Below are 15,714 nucleotides of genomic sequence, written 5' to 3'. Positions count from 1 at the left end.
CCCTCCTGCTACTTTAATGACCAGAACCTCAACCTCTCACTGGAGAACCTGATCTCTCCTGTCCATGCGAGTCCCTGCTCCTTGAATTTGAACCTCTTTTGAGACCTCTGCCTGTCAACTGTGCCCCCATGGCAGTGCATATTTCCCCTGCTGTGGCGTATCTCGTGTCTCTCCTCTCCTTTTCTGTGTGGCATGGGAAGTGTTTCCCTCTTGGAAAAATGTGAAACTTTATTCTGCAGGAGTCGCAGCTCTCTTTCTGTCACTCAGCTCTGTAAAGAAACCTTCCCCTTCTCTTTTCTGTGCAGGTAAAATGTCAGAGATGAAATCTACGTGGTCTTCAGGCCCCATTTCTCACAGCCAGGCCCCTCTGGCCCATGAGCTGTGGAAGGTCCCACAGGGCAACCGGGGCAGCAACGTGGCCCCTTCCCGCCCCCCGCCTGGTCTCACCAACACCAAGCCTTCCTCAACATGGGGGAACAACTCCCTGGGTCTGGCACAAGGCTGGAGCAGCTCCTACACTTCAGGTAGTGTTTTATGGGTCGAATTGATCTTACAGTAAAAGATTGCTCTTTATCAGGACAAGAAATGAAGGGAGATATTTCTCTCATCAGCCAAAGCTTGAACTCCTGAACGTTTCCTCGATTTTTTCACGTACTTTTGTGTGTAGAAAAAGAGGAGTTATTTGCAGGTGGGATTTTATTTCTTTCACCTCATCAGCTTTCTTAATAATCTCTTATGATCACAATAAATACCCATAATACCCCTGGAAGAGCTGAAAAAAATAAAGTTGAACCACAGTAAAAACACAAGATGCTCAAACGGTGTATGACGTTTTCATTATATTCTTATTTTAGTAGGGATGAATAAATGTATCACTCTTGGAACCCTGATGTGTATTTTTTTTTTTACGCCACATGGCAGCAAAGAGTTCTGAATGCATATGAAATAAAAGTCACTGAAAAAAATTAGGACAATGCAAAACTAAGACGCTAAGCTCAAGACCTTTCTTCTGATATTGTAAAATGTGAGTGTCTAAAGGTCACATAGTGGAGCTGTACTGTGTTTATGCATACAGCGTGCAATCTAACTGTACTCAAAGAGCGAGCGTTACTTTGATGTGTCAAACAACCAAAGGCTGATTTTGCAGCTACAGAGCAGGCAGGATGAACAACCACCTATTTTTGTGGTTGAAAAATGTCAACCGTGACTGGGTGGTGCTTTCTTTCCACAGAAGAAATCAACACCAACCATGTAGTTGAAGTAACTAATTTAGGTGATTTATAAAGATAATAACAAGTCTTCTGTGTTTCTCTGTGTCACTCAGCGGGCACCACATGGAGTACAGACAGCTCCAACAGGACCAGCAGCTGGCTGGTTCTAAGGAACCTCACTCCTCAGGTACGTGTTTCTATCTGCTGCTTTCTGTCAGGTCTCACAGACAGTTTGTTGTCCTTGTATCTAACGCTGTCTGTTGTTTGGGTCTTAGATTGATGGTTCCACTCTGCGTACGCTGTGCATGCAGCACGGCCCCCTCATCACATTCCACCTCAACCTGACGCAGGGCAACGCTGTGGTGCGCTACAGCTCGAAGGACGAAGCTGCCAAGGCTCAGAAGTCCCTGCACATGTACAAGACTCAATGAACTGCTTTACTTTTTTTGGCTACTTGATTTTTACGACTCTTTTTTAACCATTACTCGTCTGTTTTTCTTCCAGGTGTGTGCTCGGGAACACCACCATCCTGGCGGAGTTTGCTGGGGAAGAGGAGGTGAACCGCTTCTTTGCACAGGGCCAGCTGCTGGGCGGGACGACCAGCTGGCAGGCCACTCCTGGCACCAATCAGACAAGGATGGGCGGGGCCGGGTCTGGAGCCTCCCATCCCATCGGTCACTCACCCCACTGGAACAACAACAACGGCAGCAACAGCAGTAGCAGTAGCAGTGGCCTGGGAACAGGCGGAGCAAAAACAGGCGGAGAGTTGCTGTGGGGTGGCGTGCCGCAGTATTCCAGCCTGTGGGGACCCCCGAGTGGAGAAGAGGGCCGAGTCGTGGGGAGTCCCACCCCAATCAATACGCTGCTGCCTGGAGATCTGCTTAGCGGGGAGTCCATGTAGGAAGAAACAAACACCAACAGGAGTGAAAACTTTGCAAATCATTGTGGAGATAATCAGTGTGGATGTGACAGTGAAAAGGAGAGACGAGAGGAGGGCGGGGCCACAACCTCGCTGCTCATCCTCGCCAACCTCCTCGGCTCCTTCTTGATTTTAAAGACATTTCATTTGCAGTTTCTTTCATGAATCTCAGTGAGAGATTTTGCTCACAGTGTTCGGCTCTCACTTTTGGAGACACAGGAAAAAAAAGTCTTTGTTCAACAAAGAAAGAGAACTTTTTATGGACATCGACTTTGGAGAACTCGCTGTGTGAAACGTACTTTGGTCAAACTGACACAATGACGAGCTGCCACCTTGAATCTTGCGTAATCCCTCTCTGCCTTTCGAGGCAATCATACTGCACCTCAGAGATCCATTTAAAGGCATCATTCCCAAAGGAAAAAACCTTCAATCAGAGCGGTTGTCGAACTTTCGGCTGGTCCAGACAACATTTGTTTCTCTCAGCACTAATATTAGCCTTAACCTCTCTCCTGCCCTGCTATCCTCACTCACTCTGTACTTGGTGAAGAAGCATACGGACACTTGCACACCCTTATTCCTGAGCCAGTGAAACCTGATTGGAGAGTACATGCTGCTGCGGATTTACATTAGCAACCACAGCTCATAACTTCAGTGCATTTTTGCAAGCAGATCGAGTTCCCCCACATGATGCTCAAAGGGAATGATGCAACTTTGTTCCACGTGTCCAAGCCATTTATTTTTGTAGTGGTTTTTGGTTTATTCTTATTTTTCGTAAACCATTGCAAACAAAGCTAAGAACTGATATTCAGATGTGTCTGTCAATCTTACCAGGTGGGGTGAGAGTTTCGGGGGTTGTCACATGTACATTTCAAGACGGGATGGATGACAAAAATGAACCACTGCTATTACTACCGAACTGTAAAGACAAATAACTTCAATGCACCTCAACTCCTCTGCGGGAGGCCCCGCTGTTAGCTCTCAATCTCGGACCCTGTCACTGACGTTGTGGAAAACCTCAAGTCGTAAATGTTTCCCACCAGTGTGTAGTCAAAGACCCCCCCCCTTCTCTCTCTTACTCCACCTGCAAAAACACCATTTCAAGTGACGTGCAATATAAGCCACAGACTCTACCGTCCAAGAAAAACTCTCACAAAGAGAGCGGAGACTATAAGGAATGATTGAACTGCAAAAGCTCTATCTGCCCTACACCCACACTCCCCTCCCTGCACCCTAAAACTGCCACTACTACCCTTCACCCCCCCACCCCCCCACCCCTCCGAGAGTGTGTGAGCTCAGGAGAGTAGCAAGCTGGTCTTCAACCACCCTCTGTCCAAAACACAAGGACATACCCACAAAGCACTTCTTCAGCCAGCCTACTCTCCACACATATGCCAGTGACTAGTTGTGGGGCAGACGGAGGGACAAGTGTGTGTGTTTCTGTGTCTGTGTGTGTATGTGTGTGTGTGTGTGTGTGTGTGTGTGTGTGTGTGTGTGTGTGTGTGTGTGTGTGTGTGTGTGTGTGTGTGTGTGTGTGTGTGTGTGTGCTTGGGGAGAAGGCATCAAACCAAAATGAGAGGAGCCTGTTTCCCCCTTTTTACCCAGAAGACCAGATAACCTTTATTTTTTTTTTCTGCCCAAATTTTGCATTTGTAGAAAAGTATGAAGCAAAGGTTTGTGAATTGGTGGTCTATCATAGCACTTAGCAAAGAGCACTGCAGCTCATCTTACCCTTAATGCCAACGACTCCAAGAAAGGAGAAGCAACACTGGCAAATAAAAAAAACTGACAAAAACAAAGACAAAAAAGCAATCTGCTCAGTGGCTTCTCTATATACTTATTTTTTAACTTAATATGGATGTGAAGATGTTTTTTGTTTTTTTCAAATCCTTCTTCCCTCAAGTTGGTGGGACCAGGAAGGATGTCAAACATGGTAGCAAAGTGAAGGGAAATACAAAGAACGAACTTACGAACTGATGATGGGTGCAGCACGGAGAAACCCGAAGCACTCATCCTCACCCTCTATCAGAGTAAATATCACTGTTACATTGCATACTTTGAATTCTTTAGCCTTGGTGTCTGAAAACACTCAATGTGTTTATGTTCTACTGGGTCCAGCAGGGAGGATCGCCATCTGTTTTTCGTCCCTCTTTTTTTTCCTTTTTTTTTTGTCTTCTTTCTATTGGAGGCCCTGCCAACCTGTGTGAAAGTGTGGCCACTGAGTGCCTGCCTGCTGCGGAGTGCAGTGCTCTGCAGCAGCCCTCACCCCATCCCTCCCACTTGCTCGCTCGTTCGCTGCCTCCCTGCGGATCCATACAAGACTGGCTTCCCTTCTCTTCCTTGCACCCCTCCCCTCCCTTCCCCCCCTGGCCTCCAGGCACAGAGCAGCTCTTTCAGAACTGGCCCACCTGTATTAAATTTACTACTACTGCTGCGCCAGAGTCTGTCCTCAGCAACCTCCAACTCCACTCTGTCTCTGTCTCTCTTCTGCAAGGATCACTTTAACCAGAGATGGAGGCATTTGATGTTTTTTTTCTGGTTTTACTTATGGAATTGCCAGTGTGCATTTTTTTATTTTGTTGTTGTCATGAAGTTTGCTGATATTATTGCTGTTATCATTGACGATATAGATAATGATTGTTTTCTCATGATGATGATGACGATTTCATGGCTTTTTAATATCGGTCTTTATGCAGTGTTCAGCTTCTCTCCTGCCCCTCCCACTACCTCCCATGCAAAAGCAGAGTGGGGCCGAGTTCCAGAGGTACGCCTCAGCTGTGCAGCAAGGCCATACACAGTGAAGGCAGGCAGGCAGGCAGGCAGGCAGGCAGGCAGGCAGGCAGGCAGGCAGGGCGGCTTGAGGGGTGGGGGTCTTAATGTTAGAGTCAGACGGGGAGGTTTCAAAGAGTCAGATCAAGTCGTGTTACAGAACCGTTCTCTCCACAAAAGTGAGCCAGCTTCCTCTTGTCCATCTTGAGGCGCCCAACCTCATGACACACACACACATCCTTTTAGTGTTGATGGGCCTCACTCACACTGGTGCTTTATGTTTAACTCTGGGAGCACTCAGTTACACTTAGAACCACCTCAAGTGATAACAGCCTTCCATTTCTATGCAAAGACAAGGAGGTGTTTGTTCACAGCCATCTAGAAAAACACAGCCATTCAACACATCTGCCAATCTCCACCTAGCTCTCAACCTTTACTACCAGGCAGCTTCCCTAACCCCCCCCCCCCCCCTCTCTTTAGTCTCCCACTGTGTGGACAGATCCACGATGACGATGACACTAACCTGACCTGCTGGAGGCACTATTGGTTGGCAAACAGTCTTCAGTCTTGTGCCAACTGATGTACAAATATCTTCTTCCACTTTGCCATATCCTCATTTCTCTTACGCGTGATGAGACTGTAGTTTCTATTCTTGCTGCAGGAGGCTGTAGGAGTAGATGGGCAGGACAGATGAATGGTGCAGGTATTTATCAAACAAACGACTGGAAATGTAGTGGAGAACCAGGCTGCAGGAGGAGGAGGAGGGGCAGGGGCGGTCCCTGTATGTGTCTGTGCACTGTTTATGGGTCACATCGGGTACATCTCTTTAAAAACCAAAAACATCTTTTTCTTTATCATCGAGTTTTTTTGCAAAATCTAGAAACTAAATATATATATATATATTTATATATATATATATATATATATATATATATATCTAAAAAAAAAGTCTGTTCCAGCTGTGCACTCCGAGGCTGTGACACCTGTTTCTCTGCAAGCTGCCGCCTTCTCACCCCTCCTGTCCGGCCTCTTTTTTGGCCCCACACACGGGGAAGCTGTATCCAGGTGGTTCATTTCTGGACCTCCGACCTGAAGGCGGTGCAGGGGGATTTGTTACAACAGGTCATTTCTGCACATCTGGCTTTTGGGGTCAGGGTCCACACAGAGGGACCCGGAGTATCAGCAGAAATGGGGACAAAACCTCAAGTTTGGTACCAAGTCTTAAAACTTTTGCCCTCTTCCAGAGTCGCTCGAGACCCACATCATTCAACAAAACAATCACTATTGCCTGTTGTCGTCTGTTTGTGTGTTTGTTTGTTCCTGAAAACCTGCATTTACTCCACACTGGACTTAAATCAATGAACTGGCGTTGGAAGCAGGGAGGCGAACAGAGTGGGAGGGCGGGTGATGGGGGGGACAGAGGTCGGGTCTCAGATGTGCCCTGGATTTCTTGGCGCAGCACCAGCACTGAGAGCACCCAGCCCCCCTCCTGCACCACCCCCTCCTGCACTCTTATCTACCTGTCTAGTGTTGGAAATCAGATGCTAGCCCTTTTTTTTTAAGTCGCACGGACTCGGAGGCAACTGGAGCTCAAGCAAAATCTGCGTCTCAATCATGGATCAGATAGGGGCCCTGAAAAGAGTTGAATTAGCAAATCTCTAAGGCCTGGGTTGAATATGCACATGCTAGTTCATATACAGAATACAACCAAGAGTACATAATGTGTGTATATGACTAGATCTCTCTGTTTTCCCTTCAGCCCTTACCCTGTGTATCCTCCTCAACATTATATTCCCCAGAAGACAAGATCATAAACATATCAGAGTAATACAAAATAATGAAAACAAATACTTGAATCAAAAGAAGCGCCAATAATGTAATGTGAACACTTTTTGTAGTGGTTTTTTGTCTCATTCATACACTTCAGAGATTTTTGATAGCATTGGTTCAAGCGTGAATCAAATTTGAAATACGAGTGTTGAAAACAAAGATCGATATAAAGGCAAATTTACATCTGTTGTATTTGAGTGTTTGCACAAGGCTGCTTGTACTGTATGTCGTATGAATGACCGTTTAGCGTGTGAGGTCGAATTTTTTGTGTGAGAGCTCGTGATTACAGCGGAGGAATTTCCGCCTTGTGATTCTTTTCAATTCAGTATACTTTTGTTGTTGATTTTTTTTTTTCTTTTTTTTTTTGCTCGTCAAAAATATATTCTGATGTTAATTGTTACTAGCCTCTAGCGTTGCACTGAGTGTCAGCCTCACCCCTCATCCAGCTAAATGAACAACATGATACAAGTACTGAGGGGGGACGGGGACAGTTCATGTGTAAATGTTTACTCAAGGACTAAAATAAGTGTGTTTTTAAAATGTAATGTTTATCTACCTTAGTGGCTTTCATTGTGGAATAATCCAAGAAAGTATGGATCATAATTGAGTATTGCACCATTTTTCAGACTGTAAACCTAAAAAAAAAGAAAAAAACTTAAAAAAAAAAAAATCACATATGTAAAAAAAAAAAAAAAAAAAAGAATGCAGCAAAAAAAGTATTTTGCAGACCTGTGGCCATAGATCGGGGTAGAAGGACTTCAGCTCTCCAAAATCTGAGCAAAGGAGAGCGTGAAGGAAGAGACATCAGACTGAGCCTTGGCTTTAGGGCTCACTTCAGAGGTGCCTACCTTTTTGGTTTGTTAGCTTTCGTTCTGTTCACTCATGTTTTGTTTTTTTTCCTGCAAGGCCACTGACAGTTTACAAACACTTTGTTTTTTTCTGGAGTTCAGAAAAAAAAATTCAGCGACACAAAAGATTTAAACTATGGGAATGTTGGAAAAAGATAAAAAAAAAAAAGGACAAATGCTTCCATTTTTAAAGAAAAAGTGCAACACAACACTTCACAGAATGAAGAAAAATTGTGCTACTTTCAGAACTCTGGGATTGAACAGTGTTGTCTTGTTCTGTTTAACCTTCTTTATTCTGTGTCGATGTTGATTTCATGGACTATCTGAAGCCTGTATGTTTTATGTTGATTATATATATTTTTCCTTTATATAAAAAAAAAGAAAAGAAAAAAAGACATAATTGCTCACTATCTTGCACACACACGAAAAAGTGGATCTTGTCTCAGGAAGGCCAGGGTTCCAGAGTACCAACTCCACGCCATTTTAATGTACATTTTTATGATGAGTAAAAAAAAAAAAGGATGGTTTAAAAGAAACAATTCTAAGCACTGAAAGTTATGGATTTCGGAAGAAGAGAAAATACCTTTGTTTCTAAATCCGTAGCAGTTACATAATAACCAAATAATGGACTTTAAATGAAAATGGAGTGCTTTATATATAAATCTATATATTAAAACTGCTTTACATTTAAAAATGAAAAAAGGTCAATGATTTTGATTGTTAAAAAGAAAGACAGTGAATAACATGCAAAATGCTGTATGTTTGAATCTTTATTGTGTTTTCTTAATGAGGTCCCGTCCTGACTGAATCAGGAACATTGTGCATTACTCTTTCTTTCCTCTCTCTCTCTTTCTCTCTCTCTCTCTCTCTCTCTCATTCTCCCACAGCGGGTATTATTTTTATTTTTATTATGAATAGAGGTAAAAATCAGACTTCTGTGGAACATTTTCCACACTTTGGAGGATGTTTGTAAAACATGAGCTGGTTGTAAAGGATCATGAAACTATGCACAAGTGTTGGGGGGGGGGGGGGGTTAGAAGTTGGGGATTTTATGGCCTACTTCATAGTGGCTGGTCTATTGCAGGGGTTTTGGGGATTTATTGTGTTTTTATTTGAATTTCTAAGGGGATGGAGGGGTGATTCATGTCGAACCCCCCCACCTCCCACTTCCTCCCCCTGATTCAGATTGACCTAGCGCTACATCGCCATGCTGTGTACTCCTAAAACCAATGAGCGTCTCACTCTTTAGCACTGTGGGATTCTAGCCTGTCACCCTCAAGGGTTTTTCTTTTCTGTTATCAAAGGTTTTCTTGGAGGGTGGGCAGTGGGTGGGGGGTAAAGGGTTTAGGGCTGCTTTTTTTTTTTTTGCCTTTTTTTGTTTTTCTTTTGTTTTTGAAATATTAAGTAAAAATGTCTGTACTGAGATTTAATGAAAAGTCAGTGGCTTGTAATGTTTTATTTTTTCTCTCTGTATATCTCTTTCTCCTCATAGAATGTGATTGTTCAATGACATGCACCGAAACAAATCTTTTCATGAACTATGGAGCTTCTTTCAAATATTAATAAAATAGCTTTTTTCTTGGCTGTTAAAAAAGGGCCATTTGTTTGTGTGGTGTTTTGTTTCTCTGACTGAGATCTTCTTGTCATCTCTGTCGGGCGGGCGTCACTCTGTTTGAGTCACCATTGGGTAGATACCAGCCTTCACGTCAGATTCTGAGGGCGAGCTGTCTGGGGCAGGCGTAGTAGTTATCCTGCGGTTGTCGGATGTTGGGGTTGGCGTAAACCGGGAAGTTGACTTCCTCCAGGTGTGAGGGGGGGTTGGGGTTATTTCGGGCGTTTGCAACGCTCTGCTGTTTCCTGGTCATTTCCTCGTAAATTGGAGCAGAGTGTTGTGATCCGTGAAGAGGCCTTGTCTTTACCTACAACACAAAACGTTACTCATAGATATAAAGAGAAAGTATCAAACAAATCCAAAAGTCAACATGAATTGGCGCAGCAGTTTGTGATATTTCATATTACAGTGAAAAGAAACAGAAAACAGACCTATTAAAAAACTTCAAACAGCGTCAGCTTGTTTAACCACTATGGTCTCAACGGTTCCCATGCACGCCAAATATAGCCTAGCTACTAGAGAGGCTATGTTTTCTGTTGCGGTTGTTAGTTCAGTCTGCCCACAGTCTTGTGTGCGCGATCCTTTGCAACGTGTCCAACACCTGCTATATTACACGTAAATGCGGTCTTGTTTCAGCTGTCCTGTTGAATAAATTCAAAAATGCCATAAAAGATAAAGAAAAATAAAATAACTGTATTTTTTTCTATATCGGTCTCACATGTTAGTCTACCTGTTCTTCTTATGTTCATCATTGAATCTTAAAGTATGGTGGTCCTGAAGGGTAAAACACAATAACATTTCATAAAACATCAGGACATTACAGAACAACATTTCACAAAAGCCGTAACAAGTTCATACAACCTTGGTTAAGTACATATTTAACCAAGTACATACTGAAACAAGTACACACTTGATTAAGTACATACTTAGGTGGTATAATGTGGTCTACTCTTCCATTCCTTCCAACTCAGGTTTAAATTCTTGCAGGGACTAAGCCATCAAGTTGTCAGTTTCTGTCGAATCAGAAAAAAAGTGTTGTCCCTATCCTTCCCATTTTGTGAAATGTTGCTGTGTTATGCGCTTCAGGGCCACCATATAAAGTGTATACAATGTGAAGAAACAAGGTTCAAAGCGACTCCCAAATAGACTTGTTTTTCTGACCAACACTCCAAAACCTAAATATATTAAGTTTACAAATTATTATTATCTAAAGCCTGGGTTCCCAAAGTGTGGGTCAGGACCCCCTGGGGGGTCATGAGACGTCTTCTAGAATGTTTTTTTTTTAAATAGTACATTTTACCCATTAAAGCAAAAAATATCAACAAAAATAGTAGCTTAACTTTAAATAAAACCTTGAAAATAGAAAATGTAATGAGTTTTCTGCCTTTCTTTTTTGCCAGATGACTCCTAAGTTTAGGGTTAGTGAACAGTTAATTATCAAAAGCATCTATAGCAGTAGGTTAATTCATGGCAGCACATGAAACACAGCCACATGCTCATATAGGTAGGCTAATTTTCTGCACACCAGCTAAATGAAGCCACATTAAATCATATTGAGTGACAGTGGGGGTCGTGAGTCTCTGCCACCTATATTTTGGGGGTCACGGGCTGAAAAGTTTGGGAACCCCTGATCTAAAGTAACATTATTAGCAAGTAACTGCATCGAGAACATCAGAACATTTCATATATTTACTTAGAAATTATTTTATTGTCTAATTTGATTTTTTACTGATGAACCTATGTGTGTTTGCAGGTTCAATAAAATCAGGCCACTTGAAGTTTTGTTCCCTTCTTGGCAACAGTTTTCCCTTTTTGAATGAGAATACACACTAGAAATAAGCTGCACAAATCATTTGTAATTATAGTGAAGAAAAATATGCAGTAAATGAATCAAAGCTAAACCTTGTCTTAGACTTGGAGACTTTTTGATCCACATTGATAGTCACATTTCAATTTGATGACCTTCCTTGTTATTATTTTACATAATGAGTCACTGATTTTGAGGCTATGCTTCCTAAAAGTTCACTGAATCATTTGTTAGCTTGCCATGCCTCTATTAAAGCTGACACATGAGTCTGTATTTGTTTTATTAACTTACTTCCACTCACCTTTATATCTGTGTTTGTGCTTTTTTATTTATAACATTTGCTCCCTGAAATTGAAACTGAAAAACTTCCCCTATAAATTAAATCTCAGAAATGACCATAACATGTTATCTTTCTCTCTTCTTGGTGAGGTGTCATTCGAGGTGTAAATACTCACACATTTCAGTACGGCCAGCAAGCTAAGTGTGAGCAGAAGAAGACCTGCTGCTGTGAAGATGGTCAGGAGCAGAGGACGGTAATTGGGTGAGCACTGACTGGATCGTCCTGCAACAGAAACACATTTGCTCATTTCTCATAAAACTGAAGATGTAATTCCCAAAACAACTTAATACAACAACTGTATTTGTATTACTGATGTGATTACAAAGACATACAACCTATATCTTTTCAAAACGCTCAGTAGAAAGAAGAATGTCCTGTTCAATTTCACATCGTCATAACTTTTTCAAGAATTAAGCTCAACTTAGAAAAACTTTGTTTCCAGGTATTTGAACCACACACCTGTCCCCTCAACCAATAAGAACACCTTCTGAACGTTGCTGAAGACCTGCTCAGAGCTGTTCCTCTTCCTGTAGCTCCCCTCCCACAGGTACAATCCCGTGTCACCAGGCTGTAAATCACTAATGGTGACGTTGACCTGCAGGGAGTCCAGTCCTCCGTAGAGTTGCAGACGACCTTTGAGCAGCGAGTCGACCCTGAGCTCTCTGCCCTCAGACAGGGACAGCAGGGTTGTCTGACTGTTAGAGCTGCGGTGGTAAAGGTGGAGGCCCGTCAAGAGGCCGTGATCCTGCTGAGGGGAGCAGGAGAGCTGCAGGGACTGAGTCCCTGACAAATGTCTGAAGATCAGCTCTGCATGGGCTGGAGGAGGGAGAAAAGAGAGAGAGTTCTGAAAAATATACACATGAGATTCCCCTAAACTTTAAATTCAACTTAAATACAACACTTTGAAGATACAAATGTTCATCAGCAAATGTGAAACATAAAGGCAAGGCAAGGAAGCTTTATTTGTATAGCGCATTTCATACACGAGGGCAACTCAATGTCATAGACTGTATAAAATATGGACGTAGTATCTGTGACGTCACCCATCTGTTCCTGAGAGCTGTTTTGAAGCCAATCAACGGCGGCAGCCATATTGGAAATGCAGAACTCAACCAGGCAGATTGTGACGTAAAGGGGAGGAGTTTGAGCCTCCTAGCCAACAGCTATATGTTCCTGACCGGGCGTCACGTCAGTCATGTCCTTATTTGGGCAAAAACTCGGTATCTTAATATCTTCTGAACCGTCACCCCACGTACAGTGTGTGCCGATAGAGAGATTAGCTTCGCAGGGCCAAGCCGTTTTTTGAACCAGGCTGTAAACATGTTTATTAATGCTGCAAAGATCGTCTTTTTCCCTTTCATGTCTATGTGGTTTTCGGTGTTTCTGCAGCCAGACTCAAGTGGATTCTCGATGTATTGCGGTCTATAACACTTCTGCATGTGCTTCATCGTTTGAGACAGGAGGTTACCGCTTGCTCAATGTGCTTTACACTAAAAGATTAAAAGCATTGGAAACATTCAGACAAGCATAAAAGAGCACAATTAAAATTTAAAATATAATAAAACAGAAAAGAAAAGGAAAATTAGAAATATGTTAAAAATAAAATTAAAATTTGCATTTAAAGTGAGTTAAAATAAGCTAAGATAGGAAGGCAGTGGCAAATAAAAAAGTCTTAATCTTTGATTTAAAAGAGGGGAGAGTTGGAGCGGACCTACAGCTTTCAGGGAGTGTGTTCCGGATATGTCGTGCATAATGACTAAACGCTGCCTCACCATGTTTCTTTCTGACTCTCGGGACTGAAAGCAGACCAGTACCTGATGACCTCAGAGGTCGAGATGGCAGTACAGTAGCAGAAGATCAGCAATGTATTTTGGGCCTAAACCATTTATTGCTTTATAAACCATCAGCAGGATTTTAAAGTCTATTCTCTGACAGACAGGAAGCCAGTGTAGGGGTCTTAGAACTGGAGTGATGTTGTCTAAAGTAGTGAACATTTTACCCTCAAAGTTTCAGCCTATTTGCTGCAGTTATGATGAGCTCAACGCATCACTGTGTGAAAGTGCAGCATCACAGAGCGACTCACACAACTGTAACCAAAACACACACAACTGTGGTCTGATAAACCTCAGTGCAACATGAAATACTTTCCACATCATACACAGCAGCTCAGAACTAAATGTTTGGATAAAGAAGTTACAGAGTTAAAGAACTTCTGACTGTAACAAGCATATTTTGCTTGATATTTCCAAACTCTCTTTTTTAATTTGTGAGTAAAATGTAATTTCTTTTTACCTTCAAAAAGCTGAATGAAGATAAGAACATGTGCAGCTCCTGCCTTCATGGTCGTCTCAGTCATAAAAACACTAAACCTCAGGCATATTGTTCTCCGTCTGTTTCCTTCAGCTCTGTGGGACTTTGTGCTCAGCCTCTTGCTATTTGTTGTTCTTCACCTCGCTGCAGGAAGACAGTCAAAACAAGAACTACCGGTGTTATACTGCAGTCTATCTCCTGCGCTCTGAGGTTGTCTCACACCAAGTTTTACACAGATTCAGACGACAGATAATCACTTCTGAAAGCTAATATTAGATCATCCTGAAAGGGTTTTTGAGTGAATGAGTTAAAGAACTCTTTCCAAGCTTGAATGTTTCATCAGGTATGGCTGAAAGATAAGGGGGGCTCTGTTGTCTGTATTTATGTTTTCTGTGTTTAAGTTACTGTTTGCATGCCTCACTTTGTGTAAGTTTGGAGGGATTCATTGTTAATCCTCCTGTTATGTTGCGGGTCAAATTGACCCATTTTAAAGTTCAAAAATCTAAAAAACAATCTCAAAAGTATTATTTTGTTATGAAACTTCTTCTGCTTGGCTTAATTTGCATAATCAACATATGAAAATGGATAATTTCACACATTTACGATATCTACATTTGCTCTACATAAAAAAAATAAATTCAAAAATGTAAAATAAAATAAAATAAACAAAAATCTAAGTCATGTAAAACTATTTTGTTTTATATTTACGGCTTTTTAATGTACATTTAAAAAAGTTTGAACCTGAATTTTCATGAAAACCAGTGAGTTATCCTCATTGAACCACGATCTGTGAGAATTAAAGAACACCATTGCACTAAATATTGTTTTGAACGGTTAGTAAAGGAGTTCATAGTGAGAATCAAAAAATGTTTATTGGGCTTTGTTTGGGTTCGGACACTTTTGGATCATTAAATATGCCCCAGGCAAAGTTGACCCAGGAACATTACCACTGTCCCTAAAAAACGAACATGACAGGAGGGTTAAGAGACAGGAAGTTTTTAGAGGGACAGTGTGTTTGTTTGAGGGGTGAATATAAATGTAAAATCTGTGTACTATGTAATTAAGATATGATGCATAATTATTAACACAAATATGTCTCAAAAACAGTTTTACACCATCAGGTTATGATATACTGTAGGAAAAAGGAGGTATCACTTTCAATCTGTATCACAGGATATGATTTCAGTCTGTTTCTGTAAAGGAAGACAGTTATTGGGTTTTTTATATTCAGCCTGGCAGACATGCTCTATGTTATGGTTTCCTGTCAGCATGCTGGTATAAAAGCTGCAACAGCTCTGGCTTTTACTGACATTATAGCACCAGCAAGGAACTTCCATTAACTTTTTCAAGTTAATTTTGTTGTTATCTCAAGAAAACAAAGCTTGCTATCTTATTTTTCTTTTGATAACAGGATCATTCATCTTTTTTTATCCAGAGAACTAAACAAAACAAAACTGAAACTTTATTTATAGAGCACATTTAAAACAACCAGGGTTGACCAAAGTGCTGTACAGATCAAAAGCAGCACAAATGACAAACATAACATACAATACAATACCAAAATACAATAATAAAATACAATACTAAAATACGTAAACACAGTGCAAATATATAACAAAATTAGATAGAATAAAATACATTCAAATTTAATTAAGATTTTGCCAGATGTCCACTCAACCTTGATTAAAAGCCAGGGAGAAGAGGTGAGTCTTAAGAGAAGATTTGAAAACCTTAATTGATCCCGCAGAGTGGATATGTTGGGGCAGGTTGTTCCAGAGCTGAGGGGCAGCCACCACAAAGGCTCGTCACCTCTGGTTTTAAGCCTCGTTTTGGGAGTGACCAATAACGACTGACTCGACGATTTCAGTTTTCTGGCAGGGACATGATACTGGAGAAGCTCAGTCAGGTACTGGGGGGATAGGCCATTAAGAGCTTTAAAGACAAACAATAACACTTTGAAATCTATTCTAAAGGCAACCAGGAGACAGTGCAGCGAACCTAGGACAGGGGATATGTGAGGAGCCAGTGAGGAGACGGGCAGCAGCATTTTGTACCAGCTCAGGGCAGTGTA

At 41.8% G+C, this 15,714-nt stretch overlaps 2 protein-coding genes across 9 annotated transcripts in view; one reads left to right on the top strand and one right to left on the bottom strand.

The window, feature by feature from the left end:
* Positions 1 to 9,172, top strand: part of tnrc6c1 (trinucleotide repeat containing adaptor 6C1) — a 56,427-nt gene extending 47,255 nt beyond the window's left edge. For 5 of the 7 annotated variants that reach the window (XM_034711520.1, XM_034711519.1, XM_034711516.1 and 2 more), the window contains 4 exons: positions 306 to 524; positions 1,325 to 1,398; positions 1,487 to 1,626; positions 1,716 to 9,172. In XM_034711520.1, coding sequence (XP_034567411.1) covers positions 306 to 524; positions 1,325 to 1,398; positions 1,487 to 1,626; positions 1,716 to 2,112 — 830 coding nt within the window. In that variant the 3' untranslated portion in view covers positions 2,113 to 9,172. The remainder of the gene's footprint in view (positions 1 to 305; positions 525 to 1,324; positions 1,399 to 1,486; positions 1,627 to 1,715) is intronic. The other 2 variants (XM_034711518.1, XM_034711517.1) reach the window with 2 other exon arrangements.
* Positions 8,334 to 13,776, bottom strand: LOC117832413. Of its 2 annotated transcripts, none has more exons than XM_034711523.1 (4): positions 13,626 to 13,776; positions 11,793 to 12,149; positions 11,449 to 11,555; positions 8,334 to 9,493 (listed from the first exon to the last, which is right to left on the bottom strand). In XM_034711523.1, exons 1-4 carry the CDS (start codon positions 13,687 to 13,689, stop codon positions 9,281 to 9,283), a joined length of 741 nt encoding a protein of 246 aa, XP_034567414.1. In that variant the 5' UTR covers positions 13,690 to 13,776; the 3' UTR covers positions 8,334 to 9,280. The 2 variants fall into 2 exon arrangements, with proteins under 2 accessions (XP_034567414.1, XP_034567416.1); XM_034711525.1 differs by lacking the exon at positions 13,626 to 13,776 and adding an exon at positions 12,377 to 12,385.
* Positions 13,777 to 15,714: the final 1,938 nt, after the last annotated feature.

This window comes from Notolabrus celidotus, chromosome 20 (genome assembly GCF_009762535.1).
Source record: "Notolabrus celidotus isolate fNotCel1 chromosome 20, fNotCel1.pri, whole genome shotgun sequence".
Lineage (NCBI taxonomy): Eukaryota > Metazoa > Chordata > Actinopteri > Labriformes > Labridae > Notolabrus > Notolabrus celidotus.
Note: the sequence above shows the minus strand (reverse complement) of the source record. Positions and strands in the feature narration are given on the sequence as shown.